The sequence below is a fragment of the Microtus oregoni genome, unplaced genomic scaffold (assembly GCF_018167655.1).
Source record: "Microtus oregoni isolate MIOR12 unplaced genomic scaffold, Mior012 000020F_ref0000438, whole genome shotgun sequence".
In the NCBI taxonomy this organism is placed as follows: domain Eukaryota; kingdom Metazoa; phylum Chordata; class Mammalia; order Rodentia; family Cricetidae; genus Microtus; species Microtus oregoni.
The window spans coordinates 4,268,712-4,292,456 of record NW_024543079.1 but is presented as its reverse complement, the minus strand read 5'-3'; the positions used below and the strand labels follow the sequence as shown (position 1 = coordinate 4,292,456).

General features: G+C 50.0%; 1 protein-coding gene across 21 annotated transcripts in view; it reads right to left on the bottom strand.

Moving 5' to 3' along the window:
- Positions 1-5,779: 5,779 nt before the first annotated feature.
- The window catches only part of Zmynd8 (zinc finger MYND-type containing 8), a 98,496-nt gene continuing 80,530 nt past the window's right edge, over positions 5,780-23,745 (bottom strand). For 15 of the 21 annotated variants that reach the window (XM_041670805.1, XM_041670819.1, XM_041670812.1 and 12 more), the window contains 8 exons: positions 21,828-22,018; positions 17,274-17,354; positions 15,263-15,341; positions 14,204-14,443; positions 13,061-13,221; positions 12,134-12,203; positions 8,759-8,842; positions 5,780-7,423 (listed from right to left, as the gene is read on the bottom strand). In XM_041670805.1, coding sequence (XP_041526739.1) covers positions 7,275-7,423; positions 8,759-8,842; positions 12,134-12,203; positions 13,061-13,221; positions 14,204-14,443; positions 15,263-15,341; positions 17,274-17,354; positions 21,828-22,018 — 1,055 coding nt within the window. In that variant the 3' untranslated portion in view covers positions 5,780-7,274. The remainder of the gene's footprint in view (positions 7,424-8,758; positions 8,843-12,133; positions 12,204-13,060; positions 13,222-14,203; positions 14,444-15,262; positions 15,342-17,273; positions 17,355-21,827; positions 22,019-23,745) is intronic. The other 6 variants (XM_041670818.1, XM_041670824.1, XM_041670820.1 and 3 more) reach the window with 1 other exon arrangement.

Here is a 23,745-nt window from a genome sequence, read left to right as displayed (position 1 = left end):
GGTATTTATTTATTATTTTTATTTTATTTTTGAGGCAGGATCTCACTATGTAACCCTGGCTGTCCTGGAACTCTTTCTGTAGACAGAGCTGGCCTCCAACTCACAGAGATCCGCCTGTCTCTGCCTCCTTAGTGCTGGGACTAAAAGTGTGACAATGTCCAGCTTAATTTTTTATTTTTAAAATAGGGCTTCAGAGGCAGAGGCAGGCGGATCTCTGTGAGTTCGAGACCAGCCTGGTCTACAAGAGCTAGTTCCAGGACAGGCTCCAAAACCACAGAGAAACCCTGTCTCGAAAAACCAAAAAAAAAAAAAATAGGGCTTCAGCCGGGCGGTGGTGACGCACACCTTTAATCCCAGCACTTGGGAGGCAGAGGCAGGCGGATCTCTGTGAGTTCGAGACCAGCCTGGTCTACAAAAGCTAGTTCCAGGACAGGCTCCAAAACCACAGAGAAACCCTGTCTCGAAAAACCAAAATAAATAAATAAATAAAATAGGGCCTCACCATGTAGTTCAGACTGGTCTTGAACTCCTGGCAATCCTCCTGCCTCAGCAGAAGGGCTGGGATCACAGACGTGGGCCACCATACCTAACTCAAGAGATTTTAGCTTGTAATACAAAACATGGCTCTGAGCTCTCAAAGCCTTGCCAGTCTGGGGTGGCAGGCTAGAAGCAGGCACTGGAATCGCATGCTGTAGATGATGCAAAATAAGGAATCTGTGGACTGGTTGTTCACCACTAGGCAGATGACATTTGGGCTCAGACAGGATGGGGACCAGAGAAATCCTTCTAAGGAAAGGAGTGAAGACAGGAAAGTGGGGGAGAGGAGCGGATAGGACAAAGGAACCTTAAGGAAGTGCTGGAGGCCAAGGCTAAAGCAGAGGATGTGTGGAACCCAGTTGGCCTTTGGATTGGGGATCTTATTTTAAATCTCGTGAAAAGACCTGGGAGGATATAGACCACTGTGTGGTCTAACTGATGCTTTCCACACACCTGGCTTTGAAGGGGATATTGTGGCCTGGTCACAGGGCTCCTTCCTGGATTTCAAGTTTTGTTATTAGGTTTTTCATTTTATGAGCAACATAAACTTTATGGCACAGATCTCAAATCTCACCATCATGATGTCTTTACACGACTCCATTGAGGTAGTTACGTCACACGGATCAAAACAGAAGAGTCCGAAAGGCCTGCCTGCTCCTGCCCCCTCGGCTCCACACCTCCACTGCACAGGTTTCTGTCTCTGGGCCTGGTGCACATGGGCTCAGTTAGAATGTCCCCTTGGTGCTTAGCTTCCTTCCTGTGGAATGTCCCCAGATACAGTCATGTGGTGGCTTGAACCTATAGTGTATTCTGACTAAGATGCAGCCTTGAATAAGATCTGGACCTGCTAAGTGTGTTTGTTACCTGGGCAGTGGGGAGGGAGGGTCATGAATTCAAGGTCAGCCTGACTACTTAAGAGAGACCTTGTCTAAAAAAAAAAAATTAGAAAGATGACAGATAAATTTATAGGTTGAGTGATGTCAGATATATAGGTAGACAGATAGACAGACAGACAGATAGATAAAACTTATAGGTTGATTGATGACTGATGAGAGAATAAATCACTTTCCACAGGGCAGTCAGCCCCAGCGGTGCTATGCTTCCCAGTGACCACCAGGCGGCAGTGTGACCACAAACTGGCCTAGCTATGGGACTAGGCGCCAGCAGTAGAAGGGACCTGGCCTTGACAGGATTTTGCAGTCATAGAGCCGCACTACCCTAGAGTTAACAGAAGGGCACCTTTGTCGGTGGCCCCGTCTCAGACACGCTGTCTCTGGAGACAACAGAAATGGTGGGCCGACAGCAACACCAACTTAAACGTGGACTCTTCTTTTCCACGATAAAACTGGTCATCGTAGTTTAGATTGTTCGGAGAAATGCTATTTATTTTATTTTTGTTTGGGGGGGTTTGTTTTGGTGTTGGTTCCCTGAGACAGTCTCTGACATCCAACTTGCCAGGCAGCAGAGGCTGACCTTGAAGTCCTGATCCTCCTGCCTCCATCTCCCAAGTGTTCCGATGTGCACCACCACACCTGGAGGCTCATTCTAGAATGGTGTGGTAAGTCAGCTTGGATCAGACACTGGCTCTAAACATCCACATTACACCAGGGATGGTGGCACAGGCCTGTCCTGTGTTTGAGGCCAAACTAAGCTACAGACTGAGTCCTTGTCTCAAGACTGGGACCAAAAACCAAAATCCAACACCTGTGGAGAGAAATAGACACTAAGTCTCTTCTGACAGAGGCTGGGTATTCTAGTCACTGTGAGGGGAAAGGGGGTAGAGGAAGGGAGACAGGAAGGGGGAGAGGGAGCGAGGGAGGAGGTAAAAGGGAGAAGAGTAGGAAAGAGGGGAGAAAGGGAGGGGGAGAGGGAGGGGGAGAGGGAGGGACAAAAGGAGAGGGGGAGAAAGAGAGGAGAGGAGAGGAGAGGAGAGGAGAGGAGAGGAGAGAGAGAGAGAGAGAGATAATATTAGCCTGTGAACAGTGGCTGTTCAGATGAGCAGAAGGCCCGGAATGGGAGTCTAGGTTGGACCTCCTACTTGTGAGGTCAGTGGTGGCCGTGGCACCTGAGCCTCAAGTTTCCTTCTTGTAAATTTAAAGGGTCAGCCATGAGCTTCACTTTCCACCTGCTCTCTGCTTCCTGACCAGCCACCTCACATTCCCGCCGTCATTCTTCGCCACCCTGTGGATTGATTGCATCCCTCCTCAAACTGAGCCAAAATGAGCCCCCTCCTCGGGTCCCTTCTTGTCAGTCACAGGAGGTAGACGTGACATCCTGTACTTAAGTATGAGTGCCATTCATGTTCAATGATGTTTTTTGTTTGAGACAGGGTTTCTCTGTAGCTTTGGAGTCTGTCCTGGAACTAGCTTTTGTAGACCAGGCTGGCCTCGAACTCACAGAGATCCACCTATCTCCCAGTGCTGGGATTAAAGGCCTGCACCACCATTGCCAGGCTCATGTTCAACAATGGACTGTGCCGTTCTCCCTCGCTCTTTCCTTCAGAGCTGGGGATCTCCATGTGATGCTTAGGCTGACTTGAACTCCCGGGCTCAAGCAATCCTCCTGCCTCGGTCTCTTGCCTGAGGCACGCCTGGCTGCAGCACACACGCACTTCCACCATGGAGGACAGCTAGGCAGTTTGGAAACCGCTGCTCATGTAGGACTACACATGCTTCTGGGAAACAGGGGCTCCCGTTACCCCGTTTTAGAGCTGAGGACACTGAGGCTTGAGAGTTGAAGTCTCTCCCACAGCAGGAACCGGAGCTCACTTTGCCCCAAGATCCACCTCAGCCTCAAACTGTCATTCCTCTCCAGAGGGATGGGTCAAGAGCTCAGCTGTGGCTGGCATACAGCAGGTGCTTAATAAGTGTTAGAAATGGGTTTGTGGTTGCAGCTCTTCCCTGGCTGTGCCAGGTAAGCTAAGGGCTGAAGTAGCTTGGGTTCCTGCGGCCCCACATGCTGGAGAGCTGCACAGCCGCACACTGGCTCACAGAACACATAAGTCCCATTATTCTACTCCTCCTTTTTTTTTTTTCCCAAAATTGATCCCATTATATAGAAAGCTTAGCATATTTACTTCAAAACCTAAAACTCTGAACCAGGCATAATAATGCACACCCTTAATCCCAGCACTCGAGAGGCAGAGGAGAGCGATCTCTGTGAGTTCGAGGCCAGCAACATAGAAAAACAAAACAAAACAAAAAGAATTGTTGCCTGAGGGACCAGGAATTGATGAATCACTGTGTAAAGGTGCTTGTGGCCAAACTTGATGACCTGGGTTCAGCCTCTGGGATCACATGGAAAGAGGAGAGAACCGGTTCCACAAAGTTGTCCCGTAACCTCTGCATGCACACCAGGGCAATCACACACACAAACATACATACACACACACATATAGCAAATAATTGTTATAAGAAGAGATGCTCTAATAATGTCCAGGTAGGGGGGCTGGAGAAGTGGCTCAGTGGTTAAAAGCACTGTCTCTTCTTCCAGAGGTCCTGAGTTCAATTCCAAGCAACCACACAGTGACTCACAGCCATCTGTAATGGGCTCTGACGCTTCTTCTGGATTGCAGGCATACGTGCAGACAGAGCACTCACACATAAAATAAAAAAAATATGTGCCATCATCAGGCATGACTCCAACCATTGGAGCCACCTAGAACGGGATATATGTGGTTGATTTGTTTCCAGCGAGGATGCTATTTCTCTGGGGACAGACCAATCATATCTCGGTCATCACTGTGTACCCCATGCTTGGCTTGACAAACCACGGAGCTCGAATGAACACTTCCCACCCACTCTTCTGTCCCCAGTCTGTGGGCTGCAGTTCTGCATACGGCCACCAGGTGGCGAGAGCACTGGATTGCACTAACCACAGTTTGGCTAGCTAACCTCTGCCCCTTGCTAACAGGAAGGAAGGTTTGTGGCCACTTGTGTGCGTTCAGCCCCTTCATGACCTTTTCTCATGCTCAGATTCAGAGACTGGGCACCTGAAAATCTTAACCAGGGGCCCAGGATGCTGCTCCAATAATAAGAAGCCCTGTGACACACAGGGTCCACGGCACCTCAAACACCCTCTGCCCACTCCCAGGTCACAAGAAGCCTGCAGCTGTGTCCCCACCTACCCGCCACACACTGGCCCTCTGGGCTGCAACTCTGGGGACAGACAGTGACAACTGTCCACATGATAGAGTAAAAGAATGAGGGCCTTCTGGACCTGTACTTGAAATCCGAAGTGAAACCAGGGGACCGAAGGTGTGTCAAGTGCTTGGTGACACTGAGGGACACCCGAGGACACTGGACAAGCAGGGTGGCTGGAAGGGTCTTTATACACGAACCCTTTCAAATCTTCAAGCAGAAGGCATGTGACTGCACTTGGCAGTTGAATAAATGATAAAAATCAAGATTCACATCATTCATTAATTCACTCTTTTATTTCAGACAGGGTCCCATGTAGTTCAGGCTGGTCTCAAACTCATTATCTAGCCGAGGGTGACTTTGACGTTGTGGTTCTCCTGCCTGCCCCTCCCAAGTGCTGGGATTGCAGGCATGTGCTACCACCCCTAGTTTTATGGAGTGCTGGGGCGCAAACTCATGGCCTTGTGCACGCTAGGCAAGCACCCTTCCAATTGAGCCCTAGTCCCGGCCCTAAATTTCACATAAAAAAAAAAGAAAAAGAAAAAAAGCCATTTTTCTACCCATGAGTTGGCAAGTCAGTCTTCAAGTCTTTTCCTCTGTGGAAGGCTTGAGGAATGGGGAATAAGGAGCAAGGAAAGAAGGGGCCAGAAGCTATTTTCTGAGGGTGCCCCTCAACAACCCTTTAACACCTGGGGACACAGGAGGGAACAGCATCAACCCTCCCCTTCAGAACTCACACCCCATTGGGACACACAACTGAGCATCTGCGCGTACACGCACACACAGGCCACAGATACAGCTCCTACACAGAAAATCACAGGAAACTTTACACAGAAAATCACAGGAAACTTCAGCCTTCCAATAGGGACCATCTGGCCTAGAGCCAAAGGCTGATGGACCGGTTGCTCCCAGCCTGGCCCTGGAGATGCTGGTGGTCCAGCCCTCTGCTTCAGGAAGAATGCAGCTACCATAGCAGGGAAGAAAAGTACCTCCCCAGCCCACTCCAGTAGGGTGCCCAGGACCTCAGGGGAACCTTCCACTTGTGCTTGGCCATTCAAACCTGGCACAGCCACACCCTGACCCATGGGAGACTGTCACAATCAAACTGTTTTGTCAAAAGTTTAATTTAAAAAAAGAAAGAAAGGTGAAGAATCTGAAAAAACTGGGACATTGAGGAGAACCCAAAAGATTGTAACCGCGAGAGACCACTGGCTCAGTCATGAAGAAACACCATCATCAAAAAAGATATTTAAGTTTAATACAAATTTTATACAAAGAAAATGTGAAAAAATACTCCCATATGCTAAAAGCAGTTACGCTTCCCAAATAAGGCCAGCTAGGCTAGATTGTTTGTTTTTTTTTGTTTTGTTTTTTGACAACTGCAATTCACGAATGTTCTTTCTCTCCTGCTCTTCTCCGGCATTTCTTCCTTTCTTCTCTAGTGGGGTAAACTAGCTGGACGATGCACAGCTTGCGTTCTCTTAGCAACAATGAAGAGAAAGTAAACGAAGACTAAAATGTACAACGGAATGTACTGGAATGATATACAATTAATTTTCCTCATATACACACATCGCCAGTTGCTTCGATCGATGCTCGTTTTACACAACATACAAAATGGGAACCTACAGCAGACGTAGCGTTAACGGGACAGCATGACTGGTCCTGGCTTTCTCTCACACTGCCTGTGTTTCATGCTTACATAAAAACGTAGAACTCCAGCATATAAATAATACATACATGCTCCATCCGCGGGCTCACATGTCCTCACCGTGCACCTTGCTTTTGGGTCCTTGCTATGAGACGTGTTATCTCTCCACGAACCTGTGTGTTTATGGAAAAGCACTCGGCAGCGAGAAGGGGCATCCCCACGTGAATGCCGCCTGCATCCACGATGGAGCATGGGCTGCTCATGGGGACCTTGCATACACAGCAGGCTGCTTTGCCCCTTGGGGAACCATAGCTGAAATCACAAACACACACGCTTCTCTCTGTGTCCTTCGAGCCCAGCGAGCTTGTGTTTCATAACATCGTCTTGTAGGGTCTGTGAGGGGCCGATGGCTTGGTGTGGCGGGTCCAGGACAGCACAGCCTGAGAGCCCCGACCGTGGTGTGCTGCAGAGCAACAGTGGCTACCCCCTCCCCAACCCCTGGGTATCCAAGGAGGAGGACCTGTGTGAGAATAGCCTTCCTGGGCCCAGCCCTGACACCACAGTGATACCAGAGAGCTAACTAGCCAGCCCTCTGGATTAGCAAAACATTCTTTTCGTTGTAGATTTCTTTTATATATAACTTGTTTTTCTTTTTTTTTTCTTCTTATAAGTTAAGGTCAGTATAGATATGAAAAAGGAAGGTAGGCTAGGTCAGTGACGTCACAAAGTGTACCTACTTACACCTAAAGTGTTGGGCTCACGAGGTCCAGCAGTCCCAGCCAAAGCCCATGCTGGGATGGAGTCAAGTCGCTGCCCTGCAGCCAAGCCCACGGGCAGAGCCTGAGTGTTGGGAATTTGAAAGGTGGCTGTTCTCCAGTTTCTGTTGCTTCCTGTTGTTTGGGTTTGTTTCCCCCCACGGGGAGGTATATCCTGGCTCACAATGCACCCTAGTCCCAGAAGGTGTCTAACCGAGACTCCCGAGACTCTTTGGGCATGAGGTTCTTCGTGCTGGTCCCTGCACTGTGCTCAGAGCGGGCTGACCCTCGCTTCTCCTCACTGCTGCTCCACAAGCCGGTCTTGCTGCTCCGGGAATGGTCTGTGGAGGAGAGACGGCAAACTCAATCCCCTGCCCACCTCCCCTCAACTCATCCCGCAGTCGGGAGCCACCTCCCTCCCTCCAGCTGTACAAGCACCATGGCTGCGCCACAGCTACCTTGATATCCTTATGTGTAGGTATATAGAGCAGAGGGACAGCTGATTTTTAGGCTTCAACCACGGCTAACTGGAAGACCAGCAGGGTGGTACGTGGTATGCTTCCAGAGTGAAGGTTAGTGAGCAGTGGTGTCGCACCGACGGGGAATCCCTGCCCTTGTGAAGTGACTGAATGATACCACAGGGCCCATGCACTCTTAAAACCTGGCACATGGTCTACCGATGTTCACGGGACTCTTAATTAATTTTAGAAGACTCACATTCAAACCAGGAAGAGATGGTAAAAGAGAAGAAATGAGGACCAGATGAGAAGGCTGAGCCTACCTGGATACGGACCCCACAGACTCCCAGTAAGGATCGTGCTGGGGGGCAGTGACCGAAACAGACCCCAACTGACACCCGGGATGGCTTTGAGGACATATAGGCATCAAGCTAGCTAGTGGCTGAGGAAGCAAAGAGGAAGCTAAAGGAAGAGGACAATCGCCCCAATCCGTGGGCAGCACTGGTGGGCTGTGATGACAGCCTTAATGGCTGTCCACTAAGAACCCTAACTGCTTAGACCATTCACTGAGCTCCAGATTCTCCAACTCTCCGGAGCTTTGGAGTGTCAAGATGGCAGGGGGCCAGTGAGGAAGGCTGTTGCTGCCCCTAAGGGACAGCACTTCTGTCTGTCACAAAGCCTGTGCAGAGAAGGTTCCAGTTGTTTTTATATTCAGCCAGAAGGGGGCAGTGTTCTAACAGTCAAAGGCAATTCGAACCCGCCCTCTTAGGTGAGCTCCTACTCCGGGCAGTTAGTTACACTAGAATCTTCCAGAATGTCTTTGAGGGACTTCCACAGCTGTAGTCACACACCACCAAGTCCTTCCAGCTCTGGGGAGAGCCAAGATCAGCAGGCACACTGAAGAAACAGAACTCAAGATCCCAGGGTCTATAGGTCTGAGCCTCAAGTGGCCTGGGTGCAGAATGCTGGCTGACAAGGTCGACTGTGGCAGGGGAGATGCGGTATCCGGTTAAGACAAAACAAAGTCCCCGAAACGCCAACCCTACACTGTCCTATGGCAGCTTGCAAAGGCAGTGAGAGGTACAGACGACAGGAAGACTGACAAGACTCAAAGAACAGGACACGCCCACGAAGACACACACACGACACACGACGAGGCTTCTGCATGCCAGGAATGACTCCCCTGCAGCAGTTGCCCCGAGACAGCATCATACTTACACTTTTGGGCTGGGTAGTTGGGGTGCGGCTGGTGGTCTGTGGTGGTTGGGGTATAGGCAGGCTGCTTGTCACACCTCTTGCTAACTGAAGAAGAGCACAGGTACCCTTAGAGTCTGTCACTGCTCAAACTCCACACAACCCCAGGGGCTGACAGCCGTGGTCACCGCTGTGGTCACTGGCGGGGTAGCTGGCTAGCTGTTCCTTCACGTGCGCCACTACACTAGATGTGCCCACCGGTGGCTGGGGCTTTTGAGTATGTGTGCAAACCACAAACAGGGTCTCCGGACACAGCACCGCAGGGAGGAAGTAGACACACAGGGACATAAAAGCAACCCCATATTTTGCAAGCCACAGATTCTCTGGATTTTGAGAGCAAAACTCTTCCGAACCGTAAGCTCCGCCAAGAGCCCGATTCAAGCAGGGAAACTGAGGCTGAGTGGAGGCGCACGAGGGTGGCAGACACCACACAGTAGAGCAGAGAATGGACTGATTATCTGTAAAGAACAGGAAGGCTGGCAGACGTGCCACACTGAGGACAACAGGGGACAGCAGCCAGGAGGGACTAGCTGACTAAACCTAGGCCACAATAAAAGGACATCCACAAACCACATCCTCAGGAAAGCCAAGTGTACTGCTACACACCTGTCGTCCCAACCCTCAGGATGCTGAGGCAGGAGGATCATGACTTTGAGGCCAGCCTCGGCTCCACGGCAAGCGGAAGGAGCGTGTACGCTAACGAATATCCTGAGGGTTTAGTAGGGGAAATGGAAGGCAGCTATGCTCACCACTATGCCACCAATGCCGTTAGCAGGGGGAAGTGGAGCTAAGAGAAAGAAGGGGAGGAAGTGCAAGTGTCACCACAGTAGGCCACATGCCTAGGCAATGAGTGACATCACAGTCACTGCAAATGGAACCGTGTGATGGCAACTTCTCACACTCAGAGAGAAAGGAGGTGAGAAAGGACAGCCAAGTGTGCCAGCTCTCAGTCTGGGTACCAGCAGAGTAGCCAGCATGGATGTGATGGAGTGATAGGAAGAAGGTGAGCGGCCAAGAAAAGACGGCCTCTCCCGAGACTGGGAGTAGGTAGGCTCACCCAGCTGGGGGTGGTAGGGCCACAGACAGCAACGATCTCAGAAATCAGGAAGCGGGAGAGGAAACCCACAGATAAAGTCTAAAGACAGGCCAGAATGCCGGTCTGCAGAAGTCCCAAAGGGTCAGCGCGGCAGTGGAGCCGGGTAAAGACACTTGCCAGCTCTAGTCTAGTCTCTGGGCTCACATGCAAGGACATTCTGCTTAAAACTCTGAGTACAAACTGCTGCTGAGATTTGGCTCTATGGTTTGCCCGGCATGGATGAGGCCCTGAACTCAATCCCCAATACTACCCAAAAGGACATCAAGTCTAAAGGACAAACAGAAACCCATGTCCACCTACTGGGGAAGCCAGTGCCCCTCCTAACATCTCCGTCCCAACAGACCCCTCCATGTCCACACTGAGGCCAGACGGAAGACACACAGCTCAGGACCACTTCCTTCCTCCCTCCTCCAAGATACGTCATCGGCAGCGACTCCAGGACTGAAAGCTGGCACTAACTGATGTGTCAAGAGTGAGGAGCGGGGTCTGCTGAAGTGGCTCAGAGGTTAAGAGCACTGACGGTTCTTCTAGTGGTTTTGAGTTCAATTCCAAACAATGCACGTGGCTTTGTTTAGTCTGTGACTTGGTTTGGTCTGTGACTTGGCACAGCTGTCAAGGAGCCCATAGCCTCCTGCGAAAAAGTGTGGCTGCCCTGGCCTGGAAAGCAAGAGCATAGGATACTTGGGGGAGGAATCCTCTAGCAGATCCCCAGCAGGGCCCCAAGGTCACCCCTAACTGTCACTTCACGGTTCTAACCCCCTCACAGCACCTCAGAGTCCCAACTCCAATCCTCTTTATCTTAATTCAGTGGGCTTATTTGTGTGTTTATATTTGAGACAGCTTCACTCTGTAGACCAGGCTGGCCTCAACCTCACAGATTATCTGCTTCTGCCACCTGAGTACTGGGATTAGAGGCGTGAGCCACCTTTTATTTCACTTTATTTTTATTTAACTATCACCACTAAAAAGTAGAAGATCCATTAAGGCACCTCTTCAAACATGATTTTAAAAGCGTTCCATACTAAGACACCACAAACAGCTAGAACACCGTCCATTTTGTCTTTGTGAAGAGCAGAACTCAGGGCAGGCAAGGTGGCACAGACCCATTTCCCCAGCACCCAGGAGGCTGAGGCAGGAGGATCACGATTTTGATGTTAATGACATCGCAGGATGACAGAGCCCTCTGAGCTCGGCAACATGAGGAACTGCAGGAGATATTGGGGGGAGGGGCTGCTTTGTCCACCAGCAGTCTTCACTTCTATCGCATCCCAAATGTGCAAGTTTTTTTAAAAAAGCGTAGGCCAGCCGGGCGATGGTGGCGCACGCCTTTAATCCCAACACTCGGGAGGCAGAGGCAGGCAGATCTCTGGGAGTTCGAGACCAGCCTGGTCTACAAGAGCTAGTTCCGGGACGGGCACCAAAGCTACAGAGAAACCCTGTCTCGAAAAACAAAACAAAAAACAAAACAAAACAAAAAAAGCGTAGGCCATTAATCCCAGCACTCAGGAGGCAGAGGCAGGCAGATCTCTGAGTTCAAGGCTAGCCTGGTTTACAGAGCTAGTCCTAGGACAGCCAGGGTGGCACAAAGAAACCTTGCCTCAAAAAGAAAAAAAAAAAAGAACAAACAAACAAAAAACCCAAACCAACGAAGTTAGTGAGTTTATATCTTCCTCCAACTCCTCCAAGCTACCTCCTTGAGCAACCTTTCTCTGTCTACACTCACACTGTGCAGAAATAAAACATTAACTTTTGGTTTTCAGCTAAAGAAAAATCAGCAGACTGAAAGATCTTGGAGCCAAGACAGGAGAGAACCTCCGTTTGCCCAAAACTGTTGTTGAGAAGGAAGTCATGGCTCTAAACTCTGGGAACAAGCTCAGAAGAATATGGGAAAAGACACCCAAGACACCCAAGAAGGAAAGGTAGCTCAAATTCCACAAGAGAAGATGCTCACAACGGCTAGAGGAGGCCCTACTCATCATCGTCTTCATCACTAAAGGCTTTGAGGATCTCCATGAATCAAACATGGCCTGAGGACCTCAGACCCTGTGTCCCCAGAGAAAGGTGCTCTCAGTAAACACAATATACACAGGTCACCAACACAAGGAGGCACCTGGATAACACCTTGCCTAGCCACACCCCCACCCAAACCCATCCAAGGTACCCCAAAAGATCCCAAGTCTTTGACTCCCCGCAACTTGACTAAGTGAAATATAAAACAACATCTGCACCAGGGGGTGACATACCAGAGCCTTGGTTGGAACCCAAGAGAATGGAGGAGGGCGTTGTCTCTTTGGAGCCAGAAAGATCCAGGGTCTAGAAATACAAACAAACAAAAAGATGGGACCATAGAACCTCAGGAATCATGGGAGGGCTCACTACTCCCCGAACCCAAGACACCTGAAGAGGCCTCTACCTGGCAACTAGACAAGAATAGATGGAAGGCCACACATCTTATGCTCAGATTATAAAGGCCAGATCAAGGCATTTGAATGATGCCCCATTTATCCCTACTGTCTTGGATCCTAGAACACTGACTGCTTCCAAAGCTCCACTCACAGACCTACCCAGTACCTGTCTGCAAAGAAGGTATATACTGCCCAAAATGCTACCAATCTATTGTTAATTTAATTTCATGTTAGTATCTTAAAAGGTGATAAACTATCTATGAAGTCAATAGGGTTTTGACTGACCATCTAATGATTTGGTCTCTTGAAATACAGCTAAAGGTGTAAGCAATGATGTAAAATAAAATAAAGCCTGTGTATTCAACTTTTATCATATACCCCACAAACAGCAAGCAGCTGTGTCTCTGTGGTCCAGTGCTGTCAGGCTGGACCACAGGGGACACTTAAATCTCAAGTGGTTTTAAAATAAGCAGATCCTTGGTCACAAAGCCAAACATCTAGTCCTCCACAGTGACAGGTGGCTGGTGGCTTCCAGGCTCAGTGGAAGGGACATAGATTTCACCTCTGCAAAAGGTCTTAGTAGGTACCCCCTTCTGAATCTTGAGGGACCCTGCAGAACAGCTAAAGGGTCCCCCCAACATCACCCAGGCTTTCCACATTCTTGCATGTCATTGGAATCTAGGGCACACCGGCCAGAAAGAGCCTAGATTGCCAGAACATTCGGGGGTGGCAGATACAGAGAGGGTCCTGGCGCAGGATCCTCACCGAGCTGTCCTTGCCCTTCTCCGCCGATGTCTCCTTCTCTTTGGAGGCACTGGTCGTTTCTGACGGCGCCGACTGTGCATTGGTGGAGGAGTTGCTCTGGGATGACTTATTTCCTGTGTCCGTGCTTGCCTCAGCATCTGCTTCCTGCTGAGGGGCAGTAGCTAGGGACCAATGAGAAAGAGAGAGCTCACGAGGATGCTCCAAGCCATGTGGGATGGTTTCAGGGCTCACTTGGAGCCCAGCTTTAAACCTGTGCCACACCTCAAGGACCCCATGGCTTGATCCTTCCCAGCCCCCGCCTAGAGATCTGGCATGGGCCATGATCTCCAAAAGCCAGAGTTCCCGACTTCATTCGAAAATAGATCTTTTGATATTTAGCAATCCAGGTGTTAAATCATTTTGGTGAGTGAGGAGAACTTGTTCTCCAGGCAAAGGAAGCTTATATGGAGCCGGGCTGTGACACCCCCGCTCCTCAAGGGAGCCTTGGACTTCATTTAGGCTTAGATCTGCCTCAGCCCAGCGACCTTGTTTCTAAGGAGAGTGTCAGACACTGGCATCCTTTGAGAGGGGCACAGAGCTTCTGGGTGAATAGAAAAACGCGGAGGAATTAAAGGCACAGACCTCACCATGCCACAAAGAAAGTTGAGAGATCTAAAGAAGCCACGTGGAGCCACGCCCCTCCCACCGACGCACATTGCCGAACATGGCTGAGAATACCCCAGAGTCATGTTGCCATAAACTAACCATACAACTTAAAACCACTAAAAATGCCGACAGGTGGCAGTGCCTGGCGGCTCCAGGCCCAGGAGATGATGACTACCGTGGCAATCCTAACAGCAAACCAGTTCCCAGCCAACAAATACTTCTTCCTTAACCTGAGAACTGGGACTGCATCCTGTTTAAGGCTGTGGATTGTTATTACCACAAAGAACAGAGGTTCTCGATGCCAGGACCACTGACTTTTGGGGCTAGATCACCTGGTCAAAAGCTCTGCCACGCCGGCTGTTGGAGGTGGCAGAGCCCGTGCCAGGTCTGACATGTAACCCCATGACTGTATCTCTTGTGTATCGGAGCTAACAGTCATTGGCAGGCCTACGTGCAAGAGCCCACCCCGCAGCCTCCCTGGCAGGCGCCCATCAGTACCTGACTGGGTACAGGACTTCATGTGCTCGGGCCAGTGGGCCTGCTGACAGGGGTAGTCGCAGTAGCTAGTGTTCCAGCAGCAGTAAAAGATGGCCTCCTTCTTGCAGTTGGCACACCACTGCTTCTTCTTGGTCTCATCTACCGCCTGCTGTTTCTCCAGCTCCAGCTGCTTCTTCACCTCACCGATGAGTCTATCCCGCTCCTGCTCCAAGCTCTGCCGCATCTCCGCCATGGTCAGCTCTGGAGGAGGAGGACACCAGCTACATCACCTGACCCAGCACAGCACGCTGGGCAGCAGATCCCTAGGTTCACACTGGCCCGATCTAGTGTGGTGACCCTGGGCCAGTCATTCAGCTGGGACATCATCATTCAAGTCTGAGGACCTGTCACACTGTCAGTGCCTTGCCCGGTATGTAGGTAACAGGAGCCCCAGTGATGTCACCCAGAGTAACTTCAAGCTGCAGGAATTCCACAAGCTCTTCAAACAATTTCAACTGATACTCATCCGCTCTCTATTTTTTTTCTTGTCAATCAAATACTTAAACAGCACCTACTGTGTGCGAGTGTGGTTCTAAGCACTTTAGACTAGCAACATAGGCAGTATCATACTCCCAAGGATAAGCTCTAGCATCCTTTTTCACAGGCGAGGAAACTGAGGCACAGATAATAACAAAGGCATTTGAACACAACTTGTCTTGTCTGAATGACCCTGCCAGGGAACAATGCTGTTGATCACTATGCTAATGGAGCAACTATCAAACCACCCATTCCCAGAATCCTCTGCTTCTACTGCAGGCAGAATTAACATTTACATAGAATGTAAATGGAACGGCCCTCAATTCCTCACAAGCTCTTCTTGAATTAAAAAGACAAGAAAAGGGCCACCGAGTTGGTAAAGGCACTTACGACCAAGATCCCTACAAGTGATCTGAACCCCACCCCCCCAGATCCCTGAGGACTGTGCTCTCCCTGACTCCAGGAACAGTCTACTGTAGTAGCGCTGTTCGCATCTGGGCCCGGTCTCAAAGCAGCCAGTGGCTCCCGAAGCCCGGGACTCACCCAGGTTGTGCTTCATCTCAGCAAGCTCCTGCTGGTGCAGCCACTGCAGCTTCTCAATCTCGATCCTCAGCCTTCGAATCTGCAGAGAGGACACCGGAGCCTAAGACATCATCCGTGGCAGCTGGTCCCCCTCAGGACTGTCCCCAAGCTCTGCCTAGCAGCCTGGCACTGAGCCCACTGCCCCACAGCTCAGGTCGTGGGTTGTGTGGTAGGAGGGAAGGGGTCACATACACACACACACACACACACACACAACAAGACACACAGACCCTTGAATATCCTGGTTCTGAAAGCCAAAGCAAACAGACCACCCCACCACCACCACTTGCAAATTTTGCAAGAGGTAAAACCAAATAATACATTAAAAGTTTAATTAGCATCATGATTCTTTAAGCCACATGAACACAGGGCTACCTGGTGCCACACCTGATGACCTGAGTTTGACCCTGGGGAGCAAACAGACCCCTCTAACCCACTTCTACCCCCACCCTGCCCCACAAGTCCCAGTGTCCCATGTATCATCCTTGACATCCCAAATCCATATCTCTGAAGACCAAAAGGATCTTGGGGAGGGATAAATTTGGGGCCACTCATTTGGAAGGGAAAAATAAACCCAAACTATGGTTGCTCTCCACCTGGGCAACCTGCCCACGCACGACAGTGATAATAATGCCTGGTGCCATTCTGGGTTGTCACGGTTGTGCAGCAGTGCTGACTTGGGAGGGGACAGAGAGCCAGTGGCTGCTCCACACCCTCCAACCTGCATAGGATGCCCCAGAGCCGAGGGTCCCCTGTGCCACATGCCTGAGCAACTGAGTGAACAGCCACATGTCAACACTCAGAGGAGTACAGAAGGGATGGGGGGCTGGAGGGTGTGGTCATCTTAACACAGCCTGGATCCTAGGTTTCAGGAGGGATGTGTGGACCAGAACATCAACCACACACAAATGGTCAAAATGAACAGAAAGGGCTGAGTGTAGTGGCCTTTAATCCAGCTCTCAGGAGGTAGAGGCAAGTTTACTTGAACTCAGTGAGTTCAAGGCCAGCCAGGAATACACAGTGAAATCCTATCTCCCTGACCCCAACCCCACCCCCTGTCACTGGGGACAGAGAGGCAATTTCTAAGGGTCCTACGTAGACAATGCACAGGCACACCCCATGCACCATGCCTGCTTCTTCTGAAATCTCCACTGATTTCTTCAGGGTCTCTCATAAGCCTTTATATTCGTACTGTCCTGTGTGTCGCCTTTAAGAAAACCCTGTCTCAAAGGCCAGTGTTTCTGCTTGGGATTCATTCTCACCCTGCAGTTCCATCTCCAGGGGCCTCAAGGAACCCTGCTCCCTGTGTGTCACCTGATGGCTGAATACAGGCCACCAGGCCACTGCCAGCACTGGGCTGTGCACACAGATACTAGCAGGTGGTCACCCTCCGAGTGGCCTCTGAGGGAGGTGCAGGGATTTTTTTTGAATATAAAGATGCTTCACGATCTAATTATAAGAGATGACTTTGTAAGTAACTAGTACAACTGCTTAACCTCTGTCTGTCTTTGCTCATTGAGCTACGGCGCCTCTGGTGCACAAATTCTTACACAGGAAGAACTTGTCCTCAAGCCGGGAGGTGGCACACGCCTTTAATCCCAGCACTCGGATCTCCGGGAGTTCGAGGCCAGTCTGGTCTACAGAGTGAGTGCCAGGGCAGCCAGAACTGCTACATAAAGAAACCTGGGGGTGGGGTTAAGGGGTCGAAAAAAAGGTCAGGGGACTGGAGAAACTATAAGACTGATCACACACACCCCAAAGCTGCTGTCCAGTCCCACTGATCTAACAGGATGCAGGCAGGAAGCAGGACTAATCTCCCTAGCCACCTGCTTAATGAACCGCCCCACCGATGCTCACAGCCAAAGAGTAAGCCATGTGCCTGGAGCCAGGGTCCCCAGAGGGGTTCCAGTCCAGTTTCCCATGGCTCTGGCTCCAGCCCCAAACTGCTGGGGGTTCCCCAGGAGCCACTAACCTCAGCTATTGTGCTTCCAGTGGTGTTTTTGGAGAGATCATTGTAGATTTCTGTCATTGTCCCTTTTATGGCATCCATCATCTGAAAAGATAAAAACAGACTGTGGCTTTCGGTAGGAGACAGGAAGGCAAACGTGACGCTAATGATGTCTGGGGTACAGCGTCCCTCCCAGGACCTGGGCGCTTTAGTCTGCCAAGATGGCTGACAGCAGGGAGGGACTCCCAAATGACCTACAGTGTGCAGGCCAGCCCCTTGCTAAGCTGAGAATCCCTGCAAACAATATGGAAGCCACCTAGAGTCCCTTTTAGAGGCCAAACTCCACCCCCAGGTGTGTCCCGTTGAGCCAACGCAGCAGGTTTAAGGAAGAGAGTTTTGTTTTTGTTTCATGAAGTCCCTTTTTTTTTTTTTTAAACTTAAAAACAAAATTTAAGGGCTGGAGAGATGGCTCAGAGGTTAGGAGCATTGCCTGCTCTTCCAAAGGTCCTGAGTTCAATTCCCAGCAACCACATGGTGGCTCACAACCATCTGTAATGAGATCTGTGCCCTCTTCTGGCCTATGGGCATATAGACTGACAGAATATTGTATACATAATAAATAAATAAATATTTAAAAAAAACAAAATTTAAAATAAATAAAAATTAGTCTTTCTTTCTCTTTTAAAATAAGGTCAGGGCCTCATGCATCCATCTGGTCTACCTCATTATCACTATGTAGCTGATGACGCTGAGCCCCTGACCACACCCAGTTTTTAAATTCACTAGTAGGGCTGAGTCCAGATGTTAACGCAGGACAAGCACTCTAGCAACTAAGCCACACCTCCACTCCCCAAGATCATTCTTTTAAAGTCTGTGTGTGTGTCTCAAGCAGAAGTGCAGGTCAGAAAACAATTTTGTGGAGTCAGTTCTCTCCTTCCACCTTAACGTGAGTTCCAGGGATCAAAGTCAGGCCAAACTTGCACGACCTTTACCCACTGAACCATCCTGCTGAACCCAAAAGAGTATTTTAATGAGATATAATTAATATATTATCTGCACCACCGGCTACAGGGCACAATCTGCTGGCTTTGAGGTGCTAACTTCAGTGGCTATATGCCAACTCGCGTGCACACTCAGACACACAAGAGCTTTTGGCATGTCTGGAGTTATACCGTCAGCAGTATAAGCAATTCTAGAACAGTTTCATCACACACACAGACGAGGACCCCACCCTCCCCTTAGTCTTCACTGTCTTAGGGTTACCGTTGCTGGGATGAAACACCACGACCAAAGCAACTTGGGGAGGAAAGAGTTTTAAGTGCATTTGCACAGTACACTTCACCACCAAAGGGTGGCAGGACGAAACCTCCAACAGGGCAGGAACCTGGATGCAGGAGCTGATGCAGAGGCCATGCATGGAGGAGAGCGCCTTACTGGCTTGCTCAACATGGCTTACTCAGCCTGCTTTCTTCTATTTCTTTCTTTCTTTACTTTTCTTTAAAAAGATTTTATTTGTTTGTTTATTATGTATACAATATTCTGCCTGCACGTAAACTTGCATGCCAGAGCCCATTACAGACGGTTGTGAGCCGCCACAGGAGTTGCTGGGACTTGAACCCAGGACCTCTGGGAGAGCAGTTAGTGCTCTAAACCTCTACGTCATCCCCTCAGCCTGCTTTCTTATAGAACCCAGGGGGACCAGACCTGGGGTAGCACCACTCACAACGGGCTGGACCCTCTCCATCAACCACTGATTAAGAAAATGTCCTAGAGGCTTGCCTGGATCCTAATGTTATGGAGGCATTTTCTCAGTGAGGCTCTCTCTTCCTGGATGACTATAATTTGTGTCAGGATGACTTAACACTAGTCAGCATGACCCCCAACATCCCTATTACCATCCCCCTACTTCACCTAGGTCCCTGGGAACCACTTATCCACTTTATGTTTCCATGGATTTGTATGCTCTGGACCAGTCGCAGAAATGCCAATCACTCCACACCTGGGACTTAGGGACTATGGTCAAAGATTGTTACACTTTCTAGGTTTCATGAAGCAGCCAAACTCAGATAGATACCAATTAATGTATATGTAATGTCCCTCTGCCTCCTGCCTGAGTGCTGGCGCCTCCTCAAATGGGGCTGCAAGCCCTTAGCTGTTGGCCCACCCCTCCCTTTCCAGTGGGAAGGTGCACAAAGTGCACTTGTGTCTCTGGTTTTCTTTTTCTTTTTTTTTTTAATTTTTTTTTTATTTATTATGTATACAGTGTTCTGTTTGCATGTATGCCTGCAGGCCAGAAGAGGGCACCAGATCTCATTACAGATGGTTGTGAGCCACCATGTGGTTGCTGGGAATTGAACTCAGGACCTCAGGAAGAGCAATCAGTGCTCTTAACCTCTGAGCCATCTCACCAACCCTCTGGTTTTCTTATGTATCATTTTGTTTTAGATTTATTCACTATGTTTATAGCGTTCTGCCTGCATATATTGCTTGCACATCAGACAAGGGAACCAGATCTCATTACAGATGGTTATGAGCCACCATGTTGTTGCTGGGAACTGGACTAAGGACCTCTGGAAGAGCAGTCCATGCTTCTTGCTCCTTCCTTCCTTCCTTCCCTCCCTCCCTTTGAGATAGGATTTGTCTGTGTAGCTTTGGAGCCTGCCCTAGAACTAACTAGGCCAGTCGGCCAGGCTGGCCTCAAACTCACTGGGATTAAAGGCGTGCACCACCACTGAGCAGCTGCAGCCAGTGCTCTTAACCTCTCAGGCATCTCTCCAGCCACCTCTACTACTCTCATCTCTATCAGAGACTCCTCCCGGGTAGCAGGAGCAACAGCACCCAAGTGTGGGCTCTATCAGAGACTCCTCCCAGGTAGCAGGAGCAACAGCACCCAAGTGTGGGGTACACACATCAATGGAGTGAGAAAACCAGGGGAAGGCTGGCAGGGCCAGGGTGACCATGCATAAAAAACCCTTGTGCCAGACAGGGTGTGCTTTAAAAACGAATGAAAACTTGGTGGTGGCACAGTCTTTAAACCTTTCATCCCAGCATTCAGGAGGTAGAAGCAACTTGATCTACAGAGCAAGTTCCAGGACAGCCAGGGCCACACAGAGGAGCCCTGTCTCAAAAAACAAATCAAGAAAGGAAGGAAGGAAGGAAGGAAGGGAGGGAGGGAAAGAAACCATGAGAAAGACTGTTCTCCACTCTTTTCACCTGTCCCTCTATAACTTGAACTACTTACCCACTAATTACTGAACACTCATTTCCTCATTACTGAAAACACAAACTGTTCTTGCTCACACAGTAATTTACCAAATAGGAAAGTAGTTCTCATTAGCTATGAAATGACCGGCAGCGATACATCCAATAAACAGGCAACTGGCTAGCATGCACTAGCTTGGCCGTGACGGACCAAGTGCCTCCCTCCCCAGTCATCATTCTGGCCAATCACCAGTGCAGCTGGGACCCTGGGGGTCACTGTCACTTATCTACCTGCAGGCCATGCAGAGGTCTCCATGATCACACAAGCCTTGGCCAGTTAAGAGGGACTGGGTCAAGTTCACACACAGTGGGCAATCCTGCCGGCCAGGCCACCAGCAAGGACTGTGTCCTAGAGAGTGGATGGATGACTTGCAGGGAGGACCCAGGAAGCCCCCAGTCCCGCCTGGTTCCTGGCACCTCACCTTGCTGGTGCCACAATGAAGTCTTTCTCTTTGGCTCCGCATGCCTTCTCCCAGCAAGCAGGCCCTCGGTCAGCTGTTCACAGGACAGTGTCTCTCTCCAGTACTTTCACATCTGTCCTGAATGAGCAGCTGGAGATGCGGTGATACACTGTGTCTGCATCGTAGGAACTTTAAACCCAGCCCTCTCGCAGTTAAGACTGGCCCGGTGCCCTGGCGGGGAAGTGTTTTCGCCAGGCTTCCAGGCTTCGCAAAGTTACAGAAGTCACAGGCCCTGAGGTTATATAAAACTGGGGAGAGACTTCCACAGCTTCACCACCTACTGGGTGAGCGTCAGAGTCCAGGGAGGTGACTTCTTCATCCTTGCCATCTTTGGAATGATGTAGCTAGGCCTGAATCACTCCCAGTCCTATTCCTAGCCCTTTTAAACTCACAGGTCCACTAAGTAGGGATTGTTTCTCTGGTCTGTTATTGGTACCTTTTGTGGCATAAATAGACATCTGTTCACATCTCCCCAGGAGAAGGCAAGAACTAACCTAAGGTGGGCAGGGGCATGTTAGTATATCTGCAACCCCAGATGCTTAGCAAAGCCAGCCTCGGCTACAGAGGAGGACCCTGTCTCAAGATAAAGAAGAATAACGCTGGGAATACAACTTGACAGTAGGATGCTTGCATGGTCTATTCTAAACCCTAGTTTGACCATTGTCAGCACACGGAAAAATAAGAAATAGATGAACTAACTCGAAACCCAAATGCAAGATCGGCCTTAGAGACCCTCCCGCCAAGCCAGCAACTTAGCCTTTGAGCAAAGCACCAAGGTCCAGCAACTTAGCCTTTGAGCAAAGCACCAAGGTCCTGGCCCCAAGAAGCCCACCACAGCCACGCACCACCCACTCACTTTGCTGGTGTACTTGGCAATATCTGCGGCCACGTCGGCTGAGGCGGTGGCGATGGGCAGGTCGGCATTGATGGCAGACGCCAGGGTGCTTGCAGAGCCCGAACTGCTGACCAGAGCTGCCGGCTGAGTGCTGGTCACCAGCGTGATGGTGGAAGTCGATGGGCTCTGGGTGACCTCCTTCTGCTGGACAGCTACAAAAGCAAAGGGTCCAGTCACCCTACCTATGCGAGGAAGCACACCCCAGCACATAGCGGGGGTAAGAAAGGGAACTCTTCGCGTAACCAATGCCAGGTTTTGAACTACGAACGCCAGTGTCTCACCTTGATCAAGCTGGAGCCAGACTCTTTTGCACTCTTTGTTAGTAGGCCCTAACCTTGAACTACAAAGTCTTGAGCGAATGCAAACATTGAGAGCTCAAGGCGGTACAGTTTAGGTGACTTAATCCAGCCTCGAAAAGCCATGTTATCAAAACACACACAGGTGGACACAGCCAATGTCTGAAGATACAGGGCCACGGTCTCCCCATCTCTATGCGATGGTAGAGTCTGGCGCTCATGGGCAAAACCAGACCGCTTCACACACAAACCCTTCCGCTCTCATTACAATGTTTAAATTCCCTTTCTCTCAGCTGCTCCCAGCCAGCTACCCCTGCACAGGTCCTGCTGGGCTCCTTTCTCACGGGGACAGTACCGGGTTCTATTAGTTAAAGTCATTCCCCACCACTTTCACTGAGGGGAGGAATATTCCTTCACTTGTTAAAATCTCAGTCATTGACACTTTTGGAGGTTTGCAGTTTGGGGAACTGAACCCAGGGCCTTGGGCACACTGGGTAGGCGTTTTAGTCTAAACTGCACCCATGACTTCCAAAGTCCAACAACACAGTAGTCATTAAAATCAACACCGACCACTCTACGAGGTGGCAAAACAGGATCACAGCTCGCTGAAGTCAGTCCCTGCCACTGTGGCTAGAAGTGCGGTATGCCATGGGTGATCAAAACCAATGCTTAGCCATATTAATGAACAGGCGGTGCAGGAGTGCTTTACCAGTCAAAGTGTGGTCCAATTGACCACAAGGCCTGTGGTAGAATCTGTCCCAGACACTTTATGGGGCAGCAGTGTACTGTCAATTAAAAACCAGCCCTTACCAGCTGAAATAAACTTTACCAAATCCAACATAGGATCGACTATCTGAAAGCTGAGGACTGTACTGCCACCCGGTCTGAGTGCTGTGCCCACCTATCCCACTGGCAGGGGCATCCTTTATAGAGACAGAATACAACAAGGGGCGGTCCCAATCTCAAGCTGGCTCCACAAGCTTCTATGCCCAGCATCAACCTAGCTCAGTCCTGACCTGCCCAGTTCTTCAGGCTTTCTCCACCCAGGCGGCCGTGAATTCCTGTAGGTGTCCCTGGGATGGGCCTCACACCAGTTCGGTGACGTTGTTTCCTCACTGGGGCAAGCTTGGATGGGGGGGGGGGGGGGAGCATTGGAGAAAGGGTGGGTGTGGAGGAAGTTCCTCTCCCCGTAGAAACCGGGCCCAAATTATTGTTCCTGAATCTGGGTTCACTGATGCTGTCCAGACCCACAAAATGGGTTTAGCCCATCAGCTGTAGGCCAGGGATAGGCCTCCAGCACTGAGGGGAGAGTCGGCCGTGCAGCTGTGGTTGCAGTGAGGCTTGCTCACCTTTTACACGGAACGGAGCACTAGTTTCTTTAAAGGAACCTTAGTCACCTACCCACACTCTACAAATTGTCCCCCAAAAGGACTAGGGGTTCATTCACACTCAAGACATATTACACGAAGATATATTCATTGCAGCATAGCTTATACTGGGGAAAAACCTGGAAGCATTCTAAATGTCTACTAGCAGGGGGATGTTTTCAATAAATCCGGGAATACTATGCAGCAGTCCAAAAG